At 37.2% G+C, this 27,994-nt stretch overlaps 1 protein-coding gene, 2 long non-coding RNA genes and 1 pseudogene across 4 annotated transcripts; 2 read left to right on the top strand and 2 right to left on the bottom strand.

Annotated features, from left to right (window-relative positions):
- The first annotated feature begins 69 nt into the window (after window positions 1-69).
- LOC141592458 (cytochrome c oxidase subunit 6b-2-like) lies at window positions 70-2,117 on the top strand (annotated as a pseudogene).
- A 419-nt stretch (window positions 2,118-2,536) lies between these two features.
- LOC141592457 (WAT1-related protein At4g30420-like) lies at window positions 2,537-17,084 on the bottom strand. 2 transcript variants are annotated; one of them, XM_074413138.1, is made up of 7 exons: window positions 16,743-17,070; window positions 16,210-16,284; window positions 15,975-16,091; window positions 15,624-15,870; window positions 3,428-3,586; window positions 3,153-3,304; window positions 2,537-2,858 (listed from the first exon to the last, which is right to left on the bottom strand). In XM_074413138.1, exons 1-7 carry the CDS (start codon window positions 16,919-16,921, stop codon window positions 2,666-2,668), a joined length of 1,122 nt encoding a protein of 373 aa, XP_074269239.1. In that variant the 5' UTR covers window positions 16,922-17,070; the 3' UTR covers window positions 2,537-2,665. The 2 variants fall into 2 exon arrangements, with proteins under 2 accessions (XP_074269239.1, XP_074269240.1); XM_074413139.1 differs by having other exon boundaries at window positions 2,661-2,829; window positions 16,743-17,084.
- Window positions 16,808-24,651, top strand: LOC141592459 (uncharacterized). The gene is made up of 2 exons (XR_012521157.1): window positions 16,808-16,896; window positions 24,347-24,651. It is a non-coding gene; the product is annotated as an uncharacterized LOC141592459 (long non-coding RNA).
- On the bottom strand, window positions 17,984-26,068 carry LOC141592460 (uncharacterized). The gene is made up of 2 exons (XR_012521158.1): window positions 25,724-26,068; window positions 17,984-18,734 (listed from the first exon to the last, which is right to left on the bottom strand). It is a non-coding gene; the product is annotated as an uncharacterized LOC141592460 (long non-coding RNA).
- Window positions 26,069-27,994: the final 1,926 nt, after the last annotated feature.

The following is a 27,994-nucleotide window of genomic DNA, read 5'->3' as shown; positions in this document are numbered from 1 at the left end:
GAAGCTTAATTGCACATCATATTAAACTTATGGGGATGATATGCTATATTTTCAAAAAAAAAAACAAAAAAAAAAAAAAAATTGTATAATTTGTTTTCCAAACATAAATACTAGCAAACCCGCAATTTCTCTCTTGCCATTTTTTCTGTTACAATTTGTTCAGTTTGTTTGATCTGATCCAACCATGTCTGACGAGGTAATTTATTTTCTCCCTTTCTCTGCAATCTTTTTCTTCTTCTTCTTCTTCTTCTTCTTCTTCTTCTTCTTCTTCTTCTTCTTCTTCTCAGCATTGTGTCGCATTTTCTACTGACTTTATTGATTACGAATTTTCGAATTTCAAAATTAACATTAGTTTACGTTTTAGGAGAATCTATCCAATGTTCTTTACTCTTCATTTCTGATATTATCATTGAATTTATACGTAGTACTCCGTATTTGTTTAATGCTGTAAACAACTGACCGGGGGACATAGTAGTGATTGTTATGATGGAAACAGTTGTTTGAATTTGATTTTTCTGTGTTGATTAATGATTTGATGTAGATATTAATATTAATTTAATTGATATTTTAGTTAATTTCCATATAGGAGAAATTTGTATCTGTTGCCATTTTGCAACAACTTTAAAATGGCGTAATGCATTAAGTTATTGATTGGGGGTAGGAGAAGAGTTGGGTTATAGAAAACTGAAAATTGAAGGAAGAGAAGAGACATGATGCGAATGAGAATGGATTACGGTTCTTGAAAATGACAATGACGTATATTTGCTATTGTTTGTACGACTATGGAGTAGGAAAGCAAGTTGATTAATGTGATACTGAACTTTGACAAAGTAAGCAAAAACCAGTTGTTGCTTGGCACCATCAATCTACTAGAAAAGTTGCACTAATCCAGGTTTCTCTTTTTGTAGTGTTGCCTAATGAATTTTTAATATAAGAGAAATTGTTTGACGATGAATCATGATTGTGTACAATATATGCGTTTGTTAATAAGGATATTGAATCGTGAATTTTCAAGTTCTGAGACCTTTTTATGAACTCTAAGCCATTGTTTCTTGGGCCCAGATTGAGCTTAAGACTGCCCCAGCAGATTTCCGCTTTCCTACTACAAATCAAACAAGGCACTGTTTCACCAGATACATAGAGTTCCACAGGTGTGTTTTTGGCATTCTCTGTCGGCATATACATGTGAATGTACGTTTCTATTAAAGGAGCCAATGACGCACTACTCTTTTAGCTGTGAATTGAGATGAAACATAGTAAATCTAAGTTGATTGTGCTCCTTTAACTGTGAACTAGAAGTTAGATGATGCAATTCTTGACGGAATTTTGGTCATGGCTTCATGGGTCATCTGGAAACAATATATACATATGAATATACGTGTTGGTTAGATTAATTTATACCAGATTGGCATTCTGATTGCAGGTGCTTAGCCGCAAAGGGTGAAGAATCCAATGAGTGTGCGCTTTGCCAAATATTATCGTGCTCTTTGCCCTGGTGAATGGGTGAGTTACGGTTAAACTTAGTTTTTATTGGCAACTTTGAATTGCAACTTGCAAGGTTGCTTGACCAGTTGACCTGCATGTATTCTTGGTTAAGTTTGTTTACTTGGCTCTAAAAGCTATCCGATCTTGTATATACACTATAAATTGCAGATTGTCTGAAATGTTTTCTTGTAGAAGGCTCTTCTTTGCTGTTTACTTATTTTAAAAAGTTGTCCCTTTTCAATCATCAACCCATGCTTCCGCATCAAAAGCGTGGGAAGGCACACCGTATAATCTCGGTTATCCTTCCACTACATAATAATCTGTCTTCCTTGCTTGGAACATTGACAGGTTGAGCGCTGGAATGAGCAGAGGGAGAATGGAACATTCCCGGGGCCTTTATAATCCGTGAATGCATGATTTGGCCCCCATATGAACGTTTGATTTTACTCTTTTCGATAAAGAAAGAAGATTAGGTAAGGTGTTTTTGTTTTTTTATTGTCAGTTTTCCTATCAGAAGCGATGCTGTCTTCTGTACCAATACATGGCAGATTGATAACGTATCACTTGAACCTTTGATTTTATTGCCCATTGTGCTTGGAATGCGATTAATAATAGACTTGGTTGATGTCAAAGTTTCGCTGTACTTTTTGTTCATGGTGTCGGATAATTCTATGTTATTCAGTCTCTGTTTTATACTGTAAACTTTGTCATGCAAATGGAAGGTAGATTTTTTCACTCCTTGTGAGCAGAGAAGTGAGAGCTTGAATTGTATTTGATCCGAACCGAGAGAGAGTATACCTGAATCATAACCAATTAGAAAATACTCAAGCTGAAGTTGATCTCATTGACCCATTTGTTTAGATGGTATATGCACTCGAGTAATCTCAGTTACACCTGAGCTTGCTAGAGTAATCTCATTTAGACCTGGGCTTGTTATGCCACCATTTAGACGTCGCTAAGTTTTATCTAGTATAACTCTAGTCAACATTATGAGCTTGTTCGCTGCACATGAGCGAGTTGAATGATGCTGTACTTAAGCTTGGCTTGTCTGTTGAATGAGCTTCGATTTCTTGTTCACGTACATGTGTTTCTTTACGTTTTTCTTACTACTGAAACTTCATACATATAGAAACGGATACAAAAATTTCGCGCCATAGTAACGTTTTATGTGGAAATAGTCTCAACTCTCGACCTTTTCCATAGTGTCATCTGTAGTTGTCAATAGCGGTTGCTCTATATCGTTCTCACAAGGCATATTTGTTTGGGCTTGATGGTCTTCTGTATTAGGAAATGAATTATTGGTCTTCGCCTCTCGAGCTTTTCCCCATAGTACAATGTATAATCCTATAATCACCCCAACAGCCCCGAGCAAGCTGAAATTAATTAAGTTGGCAATAAAACAAACTAAGTACTCGTTATTTTGTTAAATTTCTTATTAGAAGTAATTAAATGCGGACTTGAACCAGACACAATGTGAGTTCACATTGACTTGATCCCCATATACGCTGATTAGCGTGTTTTAGTTCGGTTAGCCTGTCAGACTATAAATTTGTGAAAATTCGACCGTATGTTGGTGACCGGAAGATGCTGAGCGGGACCTCTATTAACCACTCTGGTCCTTGTCTATGCCGAACTATATTATTATGTGAATAAGAATTACTCCATACCTGCCGAGGTACAAGCTTTCATGTGAAATGATGCACTCCAATAAAGTGGTGACAACAGTGGCTAACGGAGCAAACACCGACGTGAAGAAGGGACCTCTTCGGGTGATACACCATGCTTGCACGAACACAGTTATACCGGATCCGACTACTCCCTATATCAACATATTCGACATTATTTTCACATTTTGCAGTTATACAAATTATTGTCCTTCCATTATACTGTATTAAACAAAGATAAAGAATGACGGAGTTGAGGATGGTTAGAATGTTAATACCGAAAAATAGAGAGAAGTGAGCTCGAGAGGTGAACTTATAATCCAAGCTTTCGGGTCTTTAACTGTGAACCAGGCGATTGCCGCAGCTTGGAACATGGCTAGTAAGGATAGCCAAGCAGAGAGGGATAGTGGATCTGGGTAGTATTTTGTGATGGGCACCTATTACTTCAAACAATTATGTCAATAACCACACTATTTATTATAAAGGAGTGTATCATAATCTACTTGTAGACACCTCGTTTCTGCACCTCCCGCAAACCACCCGGTGATGATTGGGCCGCATGTTTGATTCGCGGAACGATTTGTGACAGTTCGTAAGATTATCGTCAAGTGATTGCTCAAATATTAATGTCTACCTCTTAGTTGTCATCTACGCGCCGATACGGTCGTTTTGGCAGTAATTAGAGTACATTTGGAGTCCGGGTCAAAAACCGTCTTCATTTCCTAAAACCGTCAAAACCCGAGTCAAAGCAATGTCCTTGTCTACCTAAGGTTAGGATGTCATAAAATGTTGAGATTATATCTCATTTTGAGTCTCATGTCACTTTATTAGGCTAAACATAAAGTTTACATTACAAAATGTGCATTTCATTTAGCTAAAATGACAACCCGAACTTTAGGCCCGTTTTACGAGGTCATAACGATTTTTGTGGGTCAGGCCTATTTCACATAAAGTTCTAGATCTTTCTCTTAACTTTCCAACGCCACCGAAATCACCTTATTCCGAGTCTTGTAGAGAAAGTTATGCCTAAAATACGACAGTCTGTCAAACGCGTTTTCTACGCGGAGGAACCTACCGGGAAAGGCGCAAAGCAGTGCCGCGCCTCTTCCAAGGGACGATCCCGTCGCTGCGCCTCTTCCCCAGGGTTTTCTTTTTGTCCAAGTTTCCGCGTTTAACCTAAGTCGGTTGTTTCCGGATCTTTCTTTCCGTGTCCTAGTCTTACCATAATTCCTCCGCGTGATTAGTATAAATAGGAGCCTTCGTTCCTCATATTTCTCACGCGAGTGTCCGCCCTTCTCTTCTCCCTTTGCATTCTAGACTTCGTTCTTACTAATTGGCGCCTACGTGCTTGGACTTCCGACCACGTAAGCTCGGATCCTTCCGGTACCGACCTCTCCGTTGCATGACCGACCAATTTGACCACTACACTCAATCAATTTAATCAACTTGTTAAATCGTTTTCCTCTTTTGAGGGCATTCTTTCCTTGCATTCGCGTCGAGCATTCACTAATCGATCTTCTTAGTCCGTCTCGTTCCGTCAACATGTAAGTCTGAGGGTGTAATAATCCTCTTTTATTTATTGTTATTTATTATATATTGTAATCATCATTGTAAGATTCACGTCGAAAGCATCTTTAAAACCGATTTCTAAAACCGTCTTTAAAACCTTTTTTGCTAATTTCAGAGATGACAAGCCGAGAAAAGACGCAGCAAGAATCGCTGCGCCTCTTGAAGGAGCGCAAGATCTGCTGCGCCTCTTCGTGAGGTTTTCGCAGATTCGCTTCTTTTCTTCTTCCTCGTCCTCTGTAAATTCGTCTTTTGTTTTATTTGTTTTCTTTTGTTTGTTCTTTAATTCGTTCGTATAATTATTTATCATTCATAATTCGTATGTATATTATTCATTCGCCATTAACACGTTTAATCATCATAAATCCGGCTTAAATCCCTTATAATCAATATTTGCGGGTTTTCGTCATAAATTCAATCCGGGTTTTAGAGATTCAACTTCATCATATTGAGTTTCTGGAATTCATCCTTTGATACATTCTAATTTATTTATTCATTAATTTGTCATCAATTCATCATGTTTAGTCTAATTAACTTTGTTTAGTTTGTAGTTACTAATTAATGTTATTTCATCTCGTAATTAATTCTTTAGCATCCGTCTCATCCATGTTTTACTGTTTTATGACCCATTCATATGTAAATAATCCAATTAATCACTTTCATCCGAGTCAATTGTCGTAATCAATCCTTAAAATCATCAAATAGCATTAACGGTTTTGCGATTGCCGGCCTGAGAACTCACCCTTGGGAATGACGCAAAGAATCGCCGCGCCTCTTCCAAAGGGGCGCAAATGCTTATCTCACGCGCTGTTCAGGGGTGATTTCGTCTCGAACTCCTTTTTCGCCTTGACCTAGTTTAATTAGCTACGTATTAATCAATTAATATTAGTATTATCACCTTCCGACTTATTCGTATTTCTTTCTTTTATTCTTTTATTTTCTTTTTTTATCAAATCATCCGTTTTAAAGGTATTTTCGACATAAATCGCCTATTCCAATGTAATTAATGTATTTTCATTATTGAAATTTATAATTATTGTATCGCTTTTATTATTTGTATGTTTCCACATGTAAATTGACATTAAATCCTACTTCGACATCAATTGTTTGCTAATTAATTGTCTACCGACTTAGTCTTAATTCACATGTTAGGATTAATCAATGGATGTTGCATTGCATGCATATAGCCGACGATATATCGAGTATAAATAAACTTCCCTAATCATTAGTAGAGGCCGCTATCGAGGCGGGCGGGATTAGGTGTTCGATCAAAAGAGCTTCCTAATACGTACCCTCACCCCTTACTCCGGATCTCCGTGAGCACCCGTGTTCATTGGCATCCACGAGAGTCATTCTAGACATAGAATGCTAAGGGTAACGATTGCTTAGTGTTCATGTCACTACTTTGTGTCTTGACATGACACGAGGTATTCGAACGGTTCCAATTTCCCATAAAAATTGGTGGCGACTCCTTACAAAATGCAAACGCTTGTCCCTGTTTCTCTCCAAGCGCCCCCGTGGGCGGCCCGCTGTCCACAGTTTGGCGACTCCGCTGGGGATTATACACTTACGTATAGCTAGGGTGAAACTTGAACAAGGTTAGGGAATAGTTTGTACAAGACAATTGTCGGTTTTCATAACTCGGTCTTCCTAGACCGTTTAAATCGGCCTTCCTAGGCCCAACCCAACCCATTCGACCAATCGTCCCGTCTAAACGGTCCTAATTCTTATTTGGGCCTAAGGATGGATAGCGATTGACGTCATCCATACCATGATGCTTACTCTTGTTTGTATCAAGGGCCTTCACTACTTGAGGAAATGGACTAGGAATCGGCCTTACTCTTGTTTGGCACGAGCCTCTCCACAGACTTCGGGTTTGATGGTTCGGTATGGCAACCCACCCTTTAAACCAAAACCCTTCTAAATGCACTCAGCATCCCGTTATAATGCTTGTATAAATATGTATACCTTACGTGATCACCATTTCTAAACGAAACCATGACGATTTTTCAAAAAAAAAGCAAAACCCTTTTTTCAAACAAAAATTTCGAAAAGGCCTTTGATTAGCGCAAAACCCAGTCAAAACTCTGTCCGTTTGTCGAGTCAAAACTTCGGGCCTAAAACCCATTGCAAAACCCATTTCAAAAAACCAAAAAAAAAACAAAACGTTTTCTAAATTAAAAAAAAAAAAAAAAAAAAAATCCAAAAAAAAAAACAAAAACGTTTTATTCAAAATATTTTCCAACATGTAAATGTAAATTCAATTGGGCTAAGTTAGAGTCAAAGTTCAAACCGACTATGTCCTAGTCGGAACTCTGTCGAGTCATAAACCGTTTTCCTTTACTTTTTTGGGTCTTCAAGTCAAGTCCTAAGGCGTCACCCCGTCATTTTGGAGCCCATACCCCAATTCAGTTAGGATCTAAACACTCGAGTCACACGTTCCGAGGCTCAATACATGAGTCTCAATGGGCCTCATATTTGAGTCTAAACTACAACAGTCTTCTTAACACCTATAAGCAAACCTCGAGTCCAAAATCAACACGTGTCATCAATCCCGTCAATAAGGTCAACCACATAAACGTCACTCTGTCAAAGTCAACACTCGAGTCTAAGGTCAAGGTCAAACACCGTGAATCCAAACACGAGGAGTCGCTCACGACATTTCATGAATTCACAAGTCAAGTCTAGATTTGTCATCTCATCCCTTCCTTTGTTTGTTGCTCTAGTATGCGTAATCCCATGTCAAATCAAGTTGTAACGCACATCATTTTCTTCTCGGTAGGAGTTCCGCAATTTCCAATGAAAGTGTTCAAGAACGTTTATCTGTCGACGTCAAGGAACTAAGTGCTGCAATCATTAAGCTTCAGGCCACCATTGAAGACTTGAGCGTTCGTGTCATCAATATGGAAAACAAAATAGGCATGATGAAACCTTTACCATCTTCTCATACCCCAAGGCCAAGTTTTAGCTTCAACACGACTCACCCATCTAAGAAGGCCAATGAAGGCAAGGGAGTCAACCTCTTGGAAACTCCACCCGTAAGGCGGGACGAGCCCATAGGGAATTCGTTGACCTCGGAACCACATATGAAGTAGCTCTACGAAGACCGGTTTCCCAGGGAAAACTTCATCCAATCGGTCCAACCCAGGACCACGAAAAGATATTCCCTAGATGGAAGGGCGATTCATATTGTCAGTACCATCAAGGTAGGGGACACGATACGGAGGAATGCTTTTGTCTAAAGCATATTATTCAGGATATGATCGAGGATCGCAAGCTTCCTGTGCCACCTTCCGCCAAGAAATCCAAGAAGACCAACCCTCTTGGGTCCAATATCATTAAACATGATAAAGAATCATTCCTGGATTGTTCTCATCTCCTCAATCATCATGATGATAAAGAAATCAATGTCCTCGAAGACGAAGATATCCAAGATGGAATGCTCATGCTTTCCAGGGCCTTTGACAATAAATTCTCCAAAATAGAGGGAGCTATTGATAGCCTAAACTCTCGACTTTCCAAGATGGAGAATCAATTTGCTGAAATGGGTAAGAAGCTTGATGCCCAATCTTTCAAGATGAAGAATGTCCAGACAAACCCTCAACCTCATGGTCTCGAGGAGAAAGCAATAAGTGAGCGACCTGTTCCTGGTTCTTCTCATCCAAGAATCGGAATCTACAAAGGCAACCTCATGGATCCTTCGTCAAAGAAACCTAACAACCCTCCAAGGTCAGTTACAAAGGCTTCCGAAAATAAAGGCACATCTCCTAGGAAATTTATCAACCTTGGTATTACATACACGGATGCCCTTCATAGACTCATGGAGCGAGGAATATTGAAACCTGTCGGTCCTACACCTGATCCAGAAAAGAAGTCTAGGTTCTGGGATGAGAACGTCTATTGCCGGTATCACATGGGCAAAGGACACGATACTGAGATGTGCTTTAAGCTCAAGCATGTGATCCAAGATATGATTGAAAGCGGGAGGTTGTCCCTATCAACCTTTAACCCACAAGGTAGCTTAGGCAATCCTCATGGATATACCAAATATCAAGAAACTCTTCTTGACTGTTATCCTTCCAACGTTCCCAATAATGAGGACGGGGTGCTCAAATGGGTGAATGCTCAAAACCAAATGCCAAAGCCAGTTGCTGGAAGGGAAAATGTTCAAGCATGGGCCGATGATTACGAGTCTAGTTCTAGGATTGAGTCAAAGTCCGAGTCCGAGTCCGAGTTTTAGGCTTTCTATCTCATATTTGTTCTAGTAACTTTCTTCGTGTCCATTTCCATTCCTAGTGACAACCTGGGGGCTGTCCCACGAGTCACATGTCTTCTCGAGTCTATGTTAAATACATTCATTATTCATTTCAATAAAAGCACACTTTTCAATCCACATATTCAATCATATCTCTTCCTCTCCCCGTTTCCTGTGACAACAAGAATTGATTTGAGACATTTTAAAATGAACAACAACACATGACAGTCGATGTGAGTACACTTAAATGATGTTCCGTTCCAAGTTGTAGAGGACCTGAAACTCCGTGTTCTTTTCTTACCTATTCCATGTCTGGCAATAGAAACCACAATATAACCCCATTTTAGGACGAGCCTATCTCAAGAGATTCTAGGACGAATCCAGACCGTCTCCCTTGTTGACAATCCATGACGGAAGGCAAGCCCATTCCCCACAATAAACAACCCTGTTACTAAAAACCTACCCATTTCACACCAAAGGTGCTAGTCTAATCCAAATCCATGTTATGCAAGCAAATCCAAGACGATACGAGCCACGATCAAAGACAAAGGCTCAATCAAGAGAAACTTAGGTCAATATCCAAGGCCACAATTATGCTCGTAATCCAAGACAAAAGAGTCAAAAGAAGAAGGCTCAATCAAACAAGTCATTGTCAAGTCAATGTTATCCTCAAAAACCTGAATCAAAAATCTGAGCAGAAGCCGAGATATATTCTAGACCAAGAATTTGAATCTGAAGCAAGAACAAGTCTGAAATCAAATACTATACGAAATACTACTGAAGTCTATATAGAATCAAGTTACAGTATAGAATCAAGACATCAATGAAGATGGTTAGCTAGCACCCTCACTTAGCCTTTCATACATCGCACACCCTAAGTCCTTCTCGAGACCGTTACAGGGAGATAGTTAGGAATTTTGAGAATCCTCTCAAGCTTGTTAAATATACCCATCCTTTAGGGCCAAGACATGGAAACTTGAACCCACGTCATTTTAACCTACCTTTATGTGCTCAGGCTACATCAAGCCAAGAGACTCCATTTCCAAGCCACATTACAAGCCATAACCCGATTAAGCCTTAACTCCACAAAATCGAAGCTCCAGAGATTTGTTCATCAAAGCCTCTTATCTCCAAGCTCCACATTCCAAATATCCAATCCAGTTTCACCTTGACCCAAACACGGAGTCTTCAAATACTTTGCTACCTAGGACGAGGCATACCCATATCATCCTTAGGGTCCACTAAGTGTGCTCACATGATAAGGAAATTTTTACAAAATTAGTTATACCTCTTTGGTCTATGATCAGAGGGAGTTATCTCAAATCGATTCTTCGAGTCACCAAAGGAATATACTCTCCTGACCCCTGCACTTTAAGGCCCTAACAGCATAGCTTAGGCACACACTTGAACTACGATCTGGTTTGATTTCACCTCCTCAGGTGAATACGTAGGCAGTCCTCAGGGACACAACCATCCCCACTTCTAACTTTCAATCTCAATTATCAACCACCTCAACCATCAACTTTCAACCTCTATTTCAACCTTCCAACTTTCAATCTCAATTAACATCCCTTCTATAATCAACACCTCTATACTGGGGGCTCCTTATTGTCGCCCAGCCTCTTTTTTACCAAAGTCCAGAGTCATCTTCTCATCCTGGGGGCTTCTCTTCCGAGATGCCACCCTTCCTTTGTTCCTTTAAGTCTAGCTAGTACTCGGTCCGAACAATGACAAAGGTCTTAGATCGATTCTCAAAGTCATCGTGCCTCAAGAAGGGGTCTCTTTTACAGCAAACGGTGTCAAAAGACGTCAAAGTGAACAGCTAATCTATGGCTCATGCCTTGCTTTTATATGCCTTCATCATTCTTGCAATTCGTATACCTTTGGAACCGATACGCATTGTCACCCACACTTGGCTAGGAGTTGCGCATGCTTAAGCAAAGTCTGTCAGAGTCATCCCTGTGTCACGTCAAATCTAAGTTAGTGTCGCGTCAGTCAAACCTAAGTCCACATTTCGCGTCACGTCCGTATAAAGTCTGCGTCGCGTCAGTCATGTGTCTAAAGCCCATTGAATATACATAACGCATAACAAACGACAAATTTCTTTGAACAAGTTTTAAACGACTTTTATAAAGAAACGACTTTTGCAAAACCTATGTGTTTCCTCATTCGAGGTCCATGTGATAATCGCTTACGTGCATATATTAGATTGCATCCTTGTGTGGCTACTAACCATGCAGGTAAGTATCAAAAGCAGTACTTTATCAAGACTTCGCTTGCAACAACGAGCGGATTTTTATCTGACGATGTTTCGACACACCCCTATTCATTTTATCCGGTAGCAGCGAAGATTTTGCAAAGATTGCTCAAATCCTTTTATCCAAATAAGCAGTAAAGATTTTGCAGATATTGCTCAAATCCTTATATCCAGCGCAACAAAGTATTTTGCAAGATTGCTCAAATCCTTATATCCAAAGCAAAGTAGTATTTTAAAGATTGCTCACTCAAGATTTCTCCCATGACGATCAAGATGTTCCTAGTCGTCAATTTAATCACCCAGTGAGAGTTTGCTTGAGGACAGAGACAGGCAGATTCCCCAAAATCATCGTTTTATTCCCCAATGAGAGTTTGCTTGAAGACAGAGACAGGCAGATTCCCCAAAGTCATCATTTCATTCCCCAGTGAGAGTTTGCTGGAGGACAGAAACAGGCAGATACCCCCAGGCGATCCTTCATCCCTTTAGGTAACCCTTTTTAGGATAGACCTTCATACCTTTAGATAACCCTTTTCAGGATAAACCCTTCAGATCTTTCATAAACTTGCATGTACCTTTAGGTAACCCCTTTCAGGATAAACCCTTAGATCTTTTAGATCCTTTAGATATCTTTCAGAATAATCCCTTCAGACAACCCTTCACATGATTCCTTCACATAATCCATTATCCCTTCATACCTTTCAGAAACTTACCTTATTTTTTCAGATAACCCTTAGATATCCCCTTCAGGATAATCCTTCCTTCAGCCTTCCTCTCTTCAGATAATCCTTTATTTCTTCGACACTTGAGTCATAATCCTTTCAAGTAATCCTTCGAGATAACCCTTTTCGATTAAGTCCCCTTTCAATCCTTTAGAGAGAAGTATCCTTCATCCTTCCCTTTAGAGAGAATTATCCTTCATCCCGCCTTCGGTGAGAGGTAGCCTTGAGTTAGCCTTCGAAAGTGTTAAGAAGTTTCTTCAAGTATCCCTTTGACCCTAATGCCTTCGCCAGACACCAAGTTATCTTCGAGACCAAAGAGTTTTGCCGAAGCGTCTTGATCCCCGTTTCACCCAGGGGTATCTCGGGTATGGTTTCTTCTTATGGTGGCGAGCTTCCTTACGTAGTCTAATGGACTTTAAACGACCCTCCCGATAGTCGACGGACTCTAAAATGTTCCCGACGATAGGTCCTTGGCTCGGACCCCTTGAGCCGCCTCGCGTCGCCATAGTCGTCAAGTTGTAATCTTCGATTGACTTGATGGCTATACTTTGACTTTCGCCTTGTCCAAGCCTCGGTCAAAGTGGGGGCTCAGAGACACCTCGTTTCGCACCTCCCGCAAACCACCCGGTGATGATTGGGCCGCATGTTTGATTCGCGGAACGATTTGTGACAGTTCGTAAGATTATCGTCAAGTGATTGCTCAAATATTAATGTCTACCTCTTAGTTGTCATCTACGCGCCGATACGGTCGTTTTGGCAGTAATTAGAGTACATTTGGAGTCCGGGTCAAAAACCGTCTTCATTTCCTAAAACCGTCAAAACCCGAGTCAAAGCAATGTCCTTGTCTACCTAAGGTTAGGATGTCATAAAATGTTGAGATTATATCTCATTTTGAGTCTCATGTCACTTTATTAGGCTAAACATAAAGTTTACATTACAAAATGTGCATTTCATTTAGCTAAAATGACAACCCGAACTTTAGGCCCGTTTTACGAGGTCATAACGATTTTTGTGGGTCAGGCCTATTTCACATAAAGTTCTAGATCTTTCTCTTAGCTTTCCAACGCCACCGAAATCACCTTATTCCGAGTCTTGTAGAGAAAGTTATGCCTAAAATACGACAGGCTGTCAAACGCGTTTTCTACGCGCAGAGGAACCTACCCGGGAAAGGGCGCAGCAGGTGCCGCGCCTCTTCCAAGGGACGCAGTGCCTGCTGCGCCTCTTCCCCAGGGTTTTCTTTTTGTCCAAGTTTCCGCGTTTAACCTAAGTCGGTTGTTTCCGGATCTTTCTTTCCGTGTCCTAGTCTTACCATAATTCCTCCGCGTGATTAGTATAAATAGGAGCCTTCGTTCCTCATATTTCTCACGCGAGTGTCCGCCCTTCTCTTCTCCCTTTGCATTCTAGACTTCGTTCTTACTAATTGGCGCCTACGTGCTTGGACTTCCGACCACGTAAGCTCGGATCCTTCCGGGTACCAGCCTCTCCGTTGCATGACCGACCAATTTGACCACTACACTCAATCAATTTAATCAACTTGTTAAATCGTTTTCCTCTTTTGAGGGCATTCTTTCCTTGCATTCGCGTCGAGCATTCACTAATCGATCTTCTTAGTCCGTCTCGTTCCGTCAACATGTAAGTCTGAGGGTGTAATAATCCTCTTTTATTTATTGTTATTTATTATATATTGTAATCATCATTGTAAGATTCACGTCGAAAGCATCTTTAAAACCGATTTCTAAAACCGTCTTTAAAACCTTTTTTGCTAATTTCCAGTAGACAGACGTCGAGAAAAGACGCAAGAATCGCCGCGCCTCTTGAAGGAGCGCACAGATTCGCCGCGCCTCTTGAGGGCCGCCGCAGATTCTCGCTTCTTTTCTTCTTCCTCGTCCTCTGTAAATTCGTCTTTTGTTTTATTTGTTTTCTTTTGTTTGTTCTTTAATTCGTTCGTATAATTATTTATCATTCATAATTCGTATGTATATTATTCATTCGCCATTAACACGTTTAATCATCATAAATCCGGCTTAAATCCCTTATAATCAATATTTGCGGGTTTTCGTCATAAATTCAATCCGGGTTTTAGAGATTCAACTTCATCATATCGAGTTTGAGTTTCGAATTCATCCTTTGATACATTCTAATTTATTTATTCATTAATTTGTCATCAATTCATCATGTTTAGTCTAATTAACTTTGTTTAGTTTGTAGTTACTAATTAATGTTATTTCATCTCGTAATTAATTCTTTAGCATCCGTCTCATCCATGTTTTACTGTTTTATGACCCATTCATATGTAAATAATCCAATTAATCACTTTCATCCGAGTCAATTGTCGTAATCAATCCTTAAAATCATCAAATAGCATTAACGGTTTTGCGAGTTCCGCCACAGCTTGGAACTCACCCTTGGAACAGACGCAAAGAATCGCCGCGCCTCTTCCAAAGGGCGCGATTCTCTTTCGTTCTGTTCAGGGTGATTGCTCTCGAACTCCTTTTCTGCCTTGACCTAGTTTAATTAGCTACGTATTAATCAATTAATATTAGTATTATCACCTTCCGACTTATTCGTATTTCTTTCTTTTATTCTTTTATTTTCTTTTTTTATCAAATCATCCGTTTTAAAGGTATTTTCGACATAAATCGCCTATTCCAATGTAATTAATGTATTTTCATTATTGAAATTTATAATTATTGTATCGCTTTTATTATTTGTATGTTTCCACATGTAAATTGACATTAAATCCTACTTCGACATCAATTGTTTGCTAATTAATTGTCTACCGACTTAGTCTTAATTCACATGTTAGGATTAATCAATGGATGTTGCATTGCATGCATATAGCCGACGATATATCGAGTATAAATAAACTTCCCTAATCATTAGTAGAGGCCGCTATCGAGGCGGGCGGGATTAGGTGTTCGATCAAAAGAGCTTCCTAATACGTACCCTCACCCCTTACTCCAGATCTCCGTGAGCACCCGTGTTCATTGGCATCCACGAGAGTCATTCTAGACATAGAATGCTAAGGGTAACGATTGCTTAGTGTTCATGTCACTACTTTGTGTCTTGACATGACACGAGGTATTCGAACGGTTCCAATTTCCCATAAAAATTGGTGGCGACTCCTTACAAAATGCAAACGCTTGTCCCTGTTTCTCTCCAAGCGCCCCCGTGGGCGGCCCGCTGTCCACACTACTTAACATAAATATTTATTTTGAAATTGTGATTTTATAGAGATAAATAATTATTTAACTTGAGTCAAACAAAATTAAAATACTCCATAATTTTTCTATACAAAATGCCCCCAATTTGAGTATCACGTGGTAACGCTATCTCATTTTCCTTAGCTTGAGGTAATTCTTATTGTTATAACAATTACTCTCTATGGAATGAGTTCAAATACTCCATATGATTTTAACCCTAGCAGGTCGATTAGGGGGGGTGTGCATGAGATTCCAAACGAGACATTGTATCATAATTCATTCATTCATAAAGAGTAATTGTAACAACAATAACTTTGTAATTGTGCAGATGTCAACCGTCTTAGTTAGTTATGAGAGGTGGTACTCATGACATGGGTACAAATCCCGTTAGCATCAAAATCGCCCTAGTGGCTCCCTTTATATCGAAAAAAATTGTAAATGTGAAGTTGGTTAATAAAAGAAAAACATGTGTACCTGGAGAATAAGCCAAGATGACCACACTAACATGCTTGCAAAAAGACATAGACAACCTAATAGCCATGTTTGATCACTTGCAAGTAAGTGTAGCATTGAAAATGTATTCGTTGATGGCGGTAAGAGTTGGGTGTTGAATATCCGAGGTCCTCTCAACAAAGCGATGCATATTGCTCCTCCAACGCTAATACTTGTCCCTACTATCTTCGCCATGCTGCTCAATCTCCTAATTTTTACTTGCTCTAGCCTATATTTCATATAAATTATTCATTCAATTAACTGGAACTGAGTATTAAGATGTCGATAACCATATATTCCAGTAACACAACTAAGTACGGAGTAATAACGTACCCGAAGGTGAGGGCAAAGATGAAGGTGATGGCGGGAGCTAGATTAGACGATGCGGTTGCTATTGAAGACGAAGTCATGTATAATCCTTTGTTGTACAAATATTGACTTAATGTGATTCTGTTCATTATTTCCCAAAAGCACAAGAAACAAATGTTACCTTTATTAAAAAAAAAAAACACCAATCACACTAATAAATGAATAAAAACAAAAAATGGGCAACAAGAAAGATTGATACCCAAGGAAGGCAGTTGTGAATATCAAAACAAAACTCTTGATTCCCATACTTGATGGACATCTACTAGGTTGTTTCCTGTCAGTGACATTCGGATTAAGATTCCACAATTCGGTCATCTCGCTAACAATAACATTATATCAGTGCCGTAAAGCAACTCAACAAAAGTCACGTTCAGAATGGTATTGGTTTTATGTGATCGAGGATTAGGGGATTCAAACCTTGATCTACTGTCCACAATACCCCAATCTTAACCAGTATGCCAATATGGTAAGGCCTCTTCGGTAGATTACATTACCAATTTGAAAGGTGACTTTCAATCTTTCATACGCAAACATATTCATACAACGACAAGAGAAAACAACTACTTCCGTACCGTCGCGGTCGATGCTTTATTTACATTTAGACCTTCCTCCCTAACTTTGCAAGTTTGGATTTGAGACACAATTACTATAAACATACATACGTGAGAAAAAAAACAATAAGAAATAATGCAAACAAAGAAATCCAAAAGTGAAGGAAGATATATAGAATACCTAGTGAAATAAGAAATAGGAAAAGTGACAGAAGCAGCAATAGCTTGCCTATAGACAATGAAAACCATGGGATCTACACCATTCAAAAAGGCAGTTCTATTCAAGAGGGCGGTGCCGGCGGACACTAGTTGTAGACACACCATCGCCACCGCCGGTAAGTGATCGTCCCCTACTCCCATTTCGTCTCTTCTATACTCTCAATGTTAGTATAAGAATGAAGAGCTCCAGTTCTTTAAATTAAACTTACTCCCTTTTATATATCATGAGACTTGGGTTATTTTGACAATGACGAAGGACGAATGTCCTACACGGCTACACGTTATTTTGTTCATATGAGATTAGGCACATGTTTTTTGTCGTCCTATTGTTTCCATTCATATCAAGGATCCAGCAATTTTAGATAATAAATATTCTAAGAATAATACATTTCATGATATAAATTTACTATACTATGTCTATCATTATAATAAAATACCTAACCAAAAGTATGAAATAATATTATTTTTTTTAATCAAAGATAAGAATCAGATGAGACAGATATAATATGTCGTCATCTTATAAAATACTCCATAACCTAATTATTTTGTTTATATAAGTAGAGCTCCTTTCTTAATCCGGGGTACATTTATTTAGGGTCAGAACTCGTATGTCACTATAAATTTTTTATTTTTTATTTTTTTTAATAAGGGGTTATGCAACGCGTTTTAAATACTTATTTAGGGTCATGACTTAGGTGTCACTATAAGTTTTTTTGCGATATAGCCGCGAATGTATAATTCTTTTTTCCTCTATATTCCTGCAATAACGATCTAAGGTTGGAATGACATTCCTTTTCATGTTGATCTAAGGTTATTGACAATTATAGGTTAATAATAATAATAATGCGCGAGGCGTGGTTATCTTATTTATAATGTGGTCGTGATTCGTGAATCAATCAAATGTTGATAATGTAAAGTTGGCAATTTGGTGGCGGATCAGGTTTTCGTATTCCAAGTCAACGTACTTGAATCATTCCTAATCGTTTAGCATATGATTGATAGATTTCTTGCATTAAAAAGCATATCGTACGAGTATAACATGTTTATATATTATTGCTGATTTAGATAGAAGTATGAAACGTGATGTGCAACACGGAATGCGTGTCTTGAAACACAAATTCTCATTTGTGATGTCTAATCCGTCATAAGTTTGCAATGAGTTGGATATATACTGTTGGAAGTAATGCAAAGACTAGTAATATCGTCTAGATAGATTACATTGTAGAGAAGCCTTCCATTGCCTTGTAAGAGAATCTCTACACTCTCTCCACTACTTGCATGTTTATAGCCACTAACATCATGTTTGACCCATGTTTATGGGTAATGGTTATGCCATTAACTTTGTGGTTATGATGTCCATTTCTACCACTATAAATACGAGAAGGTTGTAGTATTTGAAACACACATCTTCTATATATCATATACTACATCTCTTAGATAATTTTGAGCATACCGTATGAGTTCCATCTCCTAATGGTTGAGTACACAACTTTTAAGAGTGTTGCGTGACCTTGGGGGACGACGCCCATTCCGATTTGTGCCATAGTCGAGGGTATTTCGTTTCTCATTCAGTGATCTCCATACCACGATACAACAACATATATTATCTTAATATATCTTCACCCCTATAGTGCACTCCGAATCACCTGTCCCATAAATTTGTCCCACTTCCTGTCCCATCCACCAAAAACTAACATGTGGAAGAAAATAAAACAAAATCAAAACAAATCACGTGCACTTCTTCCCCCATCTACCACTTCATCTTCTTCCTCTTCTCTCTCATAAAATATTACAAACAGCATCAACATATTTTTTTTTAAAAACCACAAAACAAAATCCGACGTCGCGGTGGTGCGGCAGTGGCTGTGAACAAGAAGTGCTTCTGATTCCGGTGGTGCTCTGACGAGTTCACTACCGAGCTTTCTCAATTCTTACTTGAATTCCCTCAACTTCACTGCAATTTTTCCAATTGTTATTTAAAATACAGAAGAAACACAACATTAATTATCACGATCTATTTCATCGCCTAAAATTCTTCTTAAATAAGTGAACAATCCTCGTTTCTACATCAACATGACTAAATACATTCAATTAAATCGCAAGTTACAAATACTCGCAATAATAGCACGAACACTGTTGACGGTTGATTAGAGATATTTGCTTCTCATATTCTTCTTAGATCCTTCATTTTCTCTCGCATTGTTTGGACCGACGTTCTAGCAAATAGAGGTTAAGCTCGAGCTTAACAATGGAGAGAGAAAGAGGTAGAACGGAGATGAGTGAGAGAGAGAGAGAGAGAGCAACTATGTGTTTACCCGCCATTATTGTGTATGAATGTGAGAGTTTAATCAAGTTTCTGTTGACTGTGATTATCGGGCATTGTTATTGTGTGGTGGTGTGGTGGTGATGTAGTATAAATGAAGCCCAACTCTTATGTGCGACGAAGCTATATTATGTCGGGTTGTTGTTAGTGAATTAGGCGAGGAGGCAGAGAAGGCGGTTGTTGTTGATGTTGAAGCGATACTCGGGTTTCGATTTCGAGTTCGTGCGTGGTTTTTGATATGGGAGGGGAGGTGAGCAATTGTGATGAAGTGTTGATAGCATAAGATGGGGTGATAGATTGAGGAAGATGCATGTGATTTGTTTTTATTTTCTGCCACATGTCAGTATTTGGTGGATGTGACAAGGAGTGGGACAAATTTGTGGGACAGATGATCCGAACTGTTTATAGTAACCCTATATTTCCAACAGTTGAGAAACGAAATTTTGTCACTATTATTATTGTTGTGATTTCGTCATTGAGAATCATTTGATTGAAGAAAATATTTATTTTCGTCTAGAAGATTCAGCCCGTAGAGAGTGAGACAGCACATCGGTATTTTGGCCATAACTCTGTCTCTAGACCTTTGTTTGAGGCGTGTAATATGGCGTTGGAAAGTTAAGAAGAAGGGCTGCAACTTTGTAGTTGAAGCCGTCAGCAGATTATGTCATTTACATTCCTTAAAATGGGCAGTAATGTCATGGTAGTGTGATGGAAAGTTTATGAACATTCATAAAAGAATGGTATTATCTATAATTTTATTGCTCAATTCATTCTTTTGATTAAGGTATGTTCCCGTGAATTTCTTTTACAAATATTTATGATGATAAATATGAAGGTTTGTTCAAATTATATATGCATTAATCGTTCATATGTTTACGCTACTAATTTATTTGGTAATGTCTATAATCTAAAATTACTTGATAATTGATTTAGAGATTATGTGAATGAAATTGTTCCAAGATTTTGAATGATAAGTAGCTATAATGATTGAGTGACCAAGATATTGTTATGTGTATAATATGTTTATCAAGCAAAATATTTCACACATTTGGATTGATTATTTAGTTTTGATTATGAGATGAACTAAAATTGAGATTTGAGTTATGAACCAAATGTGGGGGTTAAATATTTTGTTTTAAATTGATATATTATCTTGAATATGCATGTGTGACAAAAAAATGGAAATGATTATTTGTCAAAGTTTCATAAAAGTAGATTATGAAGAATATAATTTGTCATGTACGATTATATGATATTTAAACGTTGACATGATTAATGAATGAATAATGTGTATATTTTTTTTTTGAACGATTATTTTTGTCACCAATTTGTGGCGTGACAACATGAGGGGGAAGACGTTTAACTTATTTGATAAAATTATTCATCAAGTTTAGAGTTGATATCTTATAATTTGTGAAGAGTATATAAATCTTTGACTGTGGGGGTGTACAGAAAATGATGATCATATGTTTTATACGTGACTAATTGAACCAAATGTAGAAGTTTTGATTTGTTGGCTAATGGCTATGTCAATAAACAATGGTTGCGTAAGGTCCAATTATTTATATACTTGCTTACACCACACTATATGAGACTATGATGATTGATTTTATGTGTGTAAGAAGTAAAATTCTTTTTTTGTAAAATGTGGATTTGCAAAGAGAAAGTATAAGTGAACCAATCATCGAGATTATTCGTTGTTCTCTAATATAAGATTGATGATGTATATAGAGACTTCAGTAAAATAATATGATTTTGGGTGAAAAATCACAAATACTTCATGTATATTTTCTTCTATGTTAATTTATTAGCAAAAAAAAATAACAAAGAAGATTATTTGTTCTTTTTATGATGATGTGAGAGTGAAATTCTATATTTAATTAGAATAATGATGCTAATGAGTTATAAGAGAACATGTTTTGACTATTGTGAGAAATTTAATATGTATAACTAGATTTGACTCAATGTAGCTTATGGTGTTGGTACATTTTGTTTGTGTACTCATTCCTAAAATTGATCATTTACCTTTGTTGAAGTGTCTAAGGTGCAATATTGAGAATTGCGCTAGATTGGATAGCTAGAAAAATAATAAATCAAACAAAAGGTAATGATTGACGACAAGGTGAGATCTTTGGTGAGTACATTTTCACCTTTTATGGTGATCTGTTTTAAGTCTATTGAGAAGACTATTATAACTTTGTCTATTGTGTAAGCATATTATATTGCTCTTAACCTTGCAGGGTAAGATGCAAGGTGATTGTGAAGCTATTATTAACTACTATTTAATTGTGGGGGTATAGAGTTTTGCCTAATGTTTATCTTTAGCATGATGCTAATATCAACTTGATAATGTTAAAACTGATGTGTATATGAATTATAAATTTACACAGTTTATGCAGATTTGAGAAAGTTGGTTAAGAATGATATGCTCACAAATTAATTTTGTGGAATTTGAGTGGAGCATATTTATTTCTAAAGTTAATGGACTAAGAAAGAAAGAACTCCTAGAATTGTCGAGGGGAATTGGGCAAAAGCCTATTAGTTGAGGAATTTGTGGTGGATACCGGAAATTGTTAATGAAAGGGTGGTCTAACGAAGCCGTAGATAACTCATACTTGTGTACACATCCCATTCCTAGGACATGTACACTATTTTTGAAGGTTGAGCATGTAGCTCTTAATGGTCTTATAGCCCAAAATTGGGTGGTCCTTGTGAGACGGACTGGATGAGATCACCGTAATGATGAAGGTTGAGATATTTCTCTTAATGAATCTATATCACTATTTTTGGGTGGTCCTATTGAGAAGGACTTGATGGATTCACCGCTATTTCGAGAGGTTGAGCCTTAGAACTCTTAATGATTCTATAGCTCATGCGTGAGTGGACAATGTGGAGATAAACTTAGATGGAATCACCTACGTGAGTGTGAAGAATTGGCTTTCTTCTATGAGAGACTAGGCTAGCTCTCTAGAGCACTCATGAGAATCCCAAGGTTCATTTGGCCATAAACTTGTTGATTTGTACCGCGGAACTCGTTTGGAACTTAGGGTGAGATATGTGTTTGGAATTTACCTCGGAATCTAGGAGTTCAAGATTCGTTTACTCTCTAGGTGATGAAAGAATTGTTCCATTTCACTATGTGTTAGTTCAAATCGAAAGATACTAATGCTTAAGTATCAATCCTTATTAATATGCTTAAAATTTTGTCTATCATTTGCATTAGTGGGGGATTGTTGGAAGTAATGCAAAGGCTAGTAATGTCGTCTAGATAGATTACATTGTAGAGAAGCCTTCCATTGCCTTGTAAGAGAATCTCTACACTCTCTCCACTACTTGCATGTTTATAGCCACTAACATCATGTTTGACCCATGTTTATTGGTAGTGGTTATGCCATTAACTTTGTGGTTATGATGTCCATTTCTACCACTACAAATATGAGAAGGTTGTAGTATTTGAAACACACATCTTATGTATATCATATACTACATCTCTTTGATAATTTTGAGCATACCATATGAGTTCCATGTCCTAATGGTTGAATACACAACTTATAGGAGTGTTGTGTGACCTTGGGAGACGACGCCTATTCCGATTTGTGCCATAGTCGGGACGATTTCGTTTCTCATTCAGTGGTCTCTATACCACGACACAACAACATATATTATCTTAATATATATTCGCCTCTATAGTGACCCTATATTTCCAACACATACCGTATTATATGGAAATGAGCTGAATAGGTAATACAAGTGGCTGACAAGAGTTGATGTTAAGCGGATGAATCATGTACTTTATAAGTACAAACTCCAATTTTTAATATTCATTTATTGGATTTTACACTCATGCATTGAATGCTTCCCATAGTTAACCGTATCAAGCATATACATCAACTCCATCACAACTCCATAATTTCCTCCATTATTTTGCATCCTCTAATTCATTTCTCATCTTATTTTGTCATTATACATCCCAAAAATTCTCAGAAATTCACACTTTAACATTCACAAGTTTTTTCTTCGCCCTTAGAACATTATAATTTAAAAATCTACCAAAAAAAATTTCAAAAAATTCATTGTCAATACTAGACTACTAGTATGAAGATCTACCAATAACAAAGATTAGCTAGAAGAAGCCATCAATACGGTTTTGCATTCCTATGTTTTTGATTTTTTTTCTAATTAAGAATGTTTGGTGAAGAAATGTGCTTGACGGAAGAAATGAGTTGAACAATCTCACATTTTTGTCAATTAGGGGGTTTTAATTGTTCTTTTCCAGTTTTGGGATTTGGGTAAAAATTAGGGATTTTTTGTTTGCAAGATTTGTTATGGAAATGAATCTTTTGAAAAAAAATTGTATATTTGATCACTTGTAATATATTATGTGACTAGAAGAAACCATCAAATTAAATTGTTTGTTTATTTTGTGAATTATTCTTTTTTTTTGTAGATTAATGTGGATTTTTTTTGTTGAGTAAGATGTTTCCGTTTTATCCTTGGTTTTATTTGTTAAACGTGGTCATTATATCCTTATTTATATGTGTTAGGCTGTTGTGTGGTGACATATAGTTGAAATTTAAGGCCATATTGTAAGATGTAATACAGTTTATATGATAATTCTAAAATTGTTAACATTGTTTGACTAAATGGTAACATATCTTATTACATTTTTGCTTAGTTTAATATGGTTCATTATGTTTATATACTTTGCACTTTGTTACTACTTGTGTATATAATAACTTAGTTTAACTGATCATTATTAATGAGCATATAACTGAGAATGGTAACATATAGAATTAAACTGTCAATAGGGTAACAATGTTTAAGGAAGTTCTTGAGTACGGTAGAATGTAATCAATTATCAACTGTTTGTGACCGTTTTTTATTTATGCATATATGGTAACATATTATATCGATGTGGTGATAATTTATACTTGCGAAGTGTATTTGGGAAGTATTTTTTGTGACCAATTTCTTTAAAAATGTTGCTAAACCGAGTTGGTTCCATATTCTGTTACAAGGGGTACATTTGTTACTACTTGTGGATATAACTTAGTTATATTGATTATTATTAATGAACGTATTATTGAGGATGGTGTCAACATGGTGAACTCTTAGTAAAGTTGTGGAGTACTATAAAATGTAACCAATTATCAACTGTTTGTGAGCATTTCTTCCAGTTGTATTATGGTAACATTGTTCTTTTAACGTGGTGACATAATGTATATTCGATATTTTCTGTCCAGATGAGTCCACAACTCCACAACTGAACCTGAATCTGCCGCTGAGGATCTCAAGTACAGCCAACGCTACACACACATGACAATCAGAAGAGGTCAAAAGACCGTGGGTGATGCTGCAAAAGCTGGAGGCCGTGTCAAGAAACAGTAGTTTGGTATTTTGGGGCATTTATTTTGAACATGCTTGATGGCTGTGTTAAACAGTTGTTAATTAAGTTGTATGCAAAACTATGACTTGCGTTTCATGTTGTAGGGCACTTATTTTCAAAATGTTACCAACTAAATCAATATATTATCTATGTCATTCTATATGTTAAGTAATGTTATCATTTTTGCATTCTATTACCATATTGAAATTGGTAACATAATGGATAAATATGTAAACAAGTTGTTATTTTAAGTGTATTACTTATGCCAGTGTATTTTACAAATTATGTGTTCATATCTTTTTCAATATGATACGATTAAAAAAGGGAATTACCTATGTCATTGTAGTAGAAGGTAACTGATTGATCTTTGGACACACTCTAACTGATAAGGCTAATACTTGGCCAATACATGACCTATTCAACTTACATGACATATACCTATAATGTTCACATCCTTATCGAATATTTTACCATTCTGCAATAGGTAATATATTGGCAAATTGTGCAACATTTTTTAGGAACTATGTCACCCAAAAGAACATGTCCAAAATAAAGTCCTTAAAAATCACACAAGTCATGGTTTTATTTCAAATAACATGAACCATGTTTTAACACAACCATAAAACATGACCAAAATAAGCCCAAACATGAAATTGTTTCCATAGTTTTACTTCAAACAACATGAACAATGTTTACTTAATTGGTCAATATGTTACCATCTAAATATGGTCACAAACATTTAGGAAATGGACACATATTTCAGTGTGTTACACGTTTACTTAATTGATAAATATGTTACCATCTCTCAATGTCTGTAAGATTTCTAAATTGATTACAAAGTACTATAATATATAAACAAGTGAACTCGATATGGTGATATTTCCTTTTGTTCGTTAATCAAAATTTAATAGCAACTAAAAATGAGAAAAATCTTGGAATTTGCTAAAAAAATATTGATACAAAGTTTAACAAAATACAACAACCATAAGAAAGAAAAATGAACCAAAAACAGTAACAATCAAACTAAAATTGATAACAATCACCAACAAAAATTCAGCAGTACCTATGAAAAGTAAATTTACCAAAACTAAAAATGGAAAATTGAAATAAAATGGTAAGATTAAACTAAAAATTTAAAAAATCAAGCAACAAATGGGTAGTAATCATGGAAGTTGTTAATATTTGATAAAAAATAAACAAACTACAACAATATAGCAAGATTTTCATCACTTACATGTCTCTTTCTAGTATCTTTCACATGTGGTGCCTTTTTTGTTATGATTTTCTTTGCCATGTTTAGAATTATTGTGTTAATGTTTGGGTTTGTGGTTGATTTGTAGAGAGTTGAAGACGAATAAAAAAGAAGAATGGAAATTTAGGATTTGAAAAGAGAGAAACACGGAGAAGAAAATGACAGTGAAAAAAAATACCACGTTGCTTGCATTTGTCCGTCTAGTATTATTTTTAGGTGGTGGTCTTTTAGCTTGTGTTTTCTTTGCAACCATGTCGCCAATTTTTTCCTTATTGTCTGATTTTTTTTTTAATTTGGTTGAACTTAGAGAGAGATTGAGGAGTTGAAAAGAGAGAAAATAGGAGTAATAGAGAAAATGAGAGGAAATGAGAGAGATTAGAGTAGGTTCATTTTTAATTGTGTGGTAAATAATATTCATTGGGAAAGTCATTATTTCATATTAAACAAATAATGTGTCACTTCTTCTCTCCTCAATAGTCAAATCAATTTTCAATTTTTTATTTACTTGGCAACCGTGTTACACTGCCAACTTGCCCCCACTTTCTCTACCATTTTTAATAAAACGGTAGTATCCGACCCGGCGCAAACTTGTGACCTATAGATATGTCACAAGCAAGAATAATTGGTCTTGAAATAATAGTCGGTTTTTAAGATTTGTTGTCAAACAATCTCATTAGTAAACCATACCTAAGAGATCTTAACCAAATACTGGTTAAGACTGAGTTAATATGACGATAGGTTATAGGGTCGAATTTCTCCTCGCTATAATGACCTGACCTTGCGCCTCATTTGACAAAAAAAAAAAATTACTTACAACCATCATCATGGATTAGGTATCGCCAATTTCTTTTTTTTAGATGGTGGAACGATAAAAGAAACTTAAACAATGCACAATGCACATTTGACTCTTTAAATCAGATGAAACAATTACATTATTAGCGCATGAACAATGAAAGGGGACTCTTTTCCTCCTAAGTTTTTATCTCTCATGACTTTTATCTTACAACTAATCTTTTCTGCATTAATGACATCTTTCTTTTCCTTCTAAAACTGCTTTTTTTTTTACTGCTACATTCATCAAGTTGCATAAGTCTTAACTCTCTACGAATTTTATTACTCCCTCATATTTACCATTTTCTTCCCTATTTCCTTAAACAGATTATTCAAATTTTCTTCCCTATTTCCTTATTTGGACATATAATGTTCATAAATTGACATAACTACCCCTCATCACTTACACTCCCAAAAGAAAAAAAAACTTCTCATCTCTTCCTCACCACCCACCACCGCCACAACAATACTACCACCACAACACCACCACATACCCATCACTAACGCCAACCAACCCTCATGTCGCCACGAGGACCACACCGCCACCAATGCCTGCGCATCACCACCAAAACACCACCGCCTACCCACCACAACAACGACCACCACCGCCTACCACCAACACCACTGCCATCACCGCCTACCCACCACCAACGCCTACCACCTTCTTCCTCTCCACAACCCGACCACTACACCACCGCCCTCTTCTCCTCTGCTGTCCTTTTTCTTTCTTTTTATTTTGTTTTTCTTTAGATCTGCACTGCCGCCTCTGTCCTCTCCTCTGCCACGGCCGTCAGAACTTCAACCGCCCTCACTCACCACCGTTCATCCTCCTTTATTTTCTTATTTTTTTTCCTTTCAAATACACCGCCCCTCTCTCCTTCTTTTGTTGCCTTCCTCCTCTACCGCGGTTGTTGGGTGTGGTTGTTAGTGTCGTGAGGTAGGGGTGTCGTGGTGGAGGTAGTAGTAGCGGGGAAGGGGGTGATAGAAGTGCGGGTGAGTTTTTTCTCATAGTCACAAATGGGGGTGGGATTATATGGGGGTAATTAGGTAATTTTTTGGTTTTCTTAATTCCTCCCCTCAAACCAAAGGGGAAGAAAAAAAGAATAGGAGGGAGTATTATTTAAAAAAGTGAAGGAATATGATTGGCCGAAGCAAATAAAATAGAACAAACTTGCATAAGAGCCAATGCCTTATTACCTCTCTGCATAAAGGAGACCTCTTTCTCTCAGACAAACAAAAAGGAAGGTACAATGAAGAGTGCGACCTTTTAGAGGAGAGAGGAAAGTAAAGGAGAGTAAAAACTCTTCATTGTGCATGCCCTTAGTACAAAAAATTAATCTAAGGGTAGGATTGCTGGAGTATAACACACTCCGGATGACAATTTTTTTTCTTTTCTTCATCATTTGAGCTTTATGAGCGTAC

This window comes from Silene latifolia, chromosome 7 (assembly GCF_048544455.1).
Source record: "Silene latifolia isolate original U9 population chromosome 7, ASM4854445v1, whole genome shotgun sequence".
NCBI lineage: Eukaryota > Viridiplantae > Streptophyta > Magnoliopsida > Caryophyllales > Caryophyllaceae > Silene > Silene latifolia.
Note: the sequence above shows the minus strand (reverse complement) of the source record. Positions and strands in the feature narration are given on the sequence as shown.

What these genes read in the sequence shown, in the direction of transcription:
- LOC141592457 (XM_074413138.1), bottom strand. Translation starts at nt 16,921, where the DNA reads ATGGGAGTAGGGGACGATCACTTACCGGCGGTGGCGATGGTGTGTCTA. An exon ending in ATCTTTGCCCTCACCTTCGG is followed by an intron (nt 15,871 to 15,974) that starts GTACGTTATTAC and finishes TATGAAATATAG; the next exon opens with GCTAGAGCAAGTAAAAATTA. An exon ending in GAAAGCTTGTACCTCGGCAG is followed by an intron (nt 2,859 to 3,152) that starts GTATGGAGTAAT and finishes AATTAATTTCAG; the next exon opens with CTTGCTCGGGGCTGTTGGGG.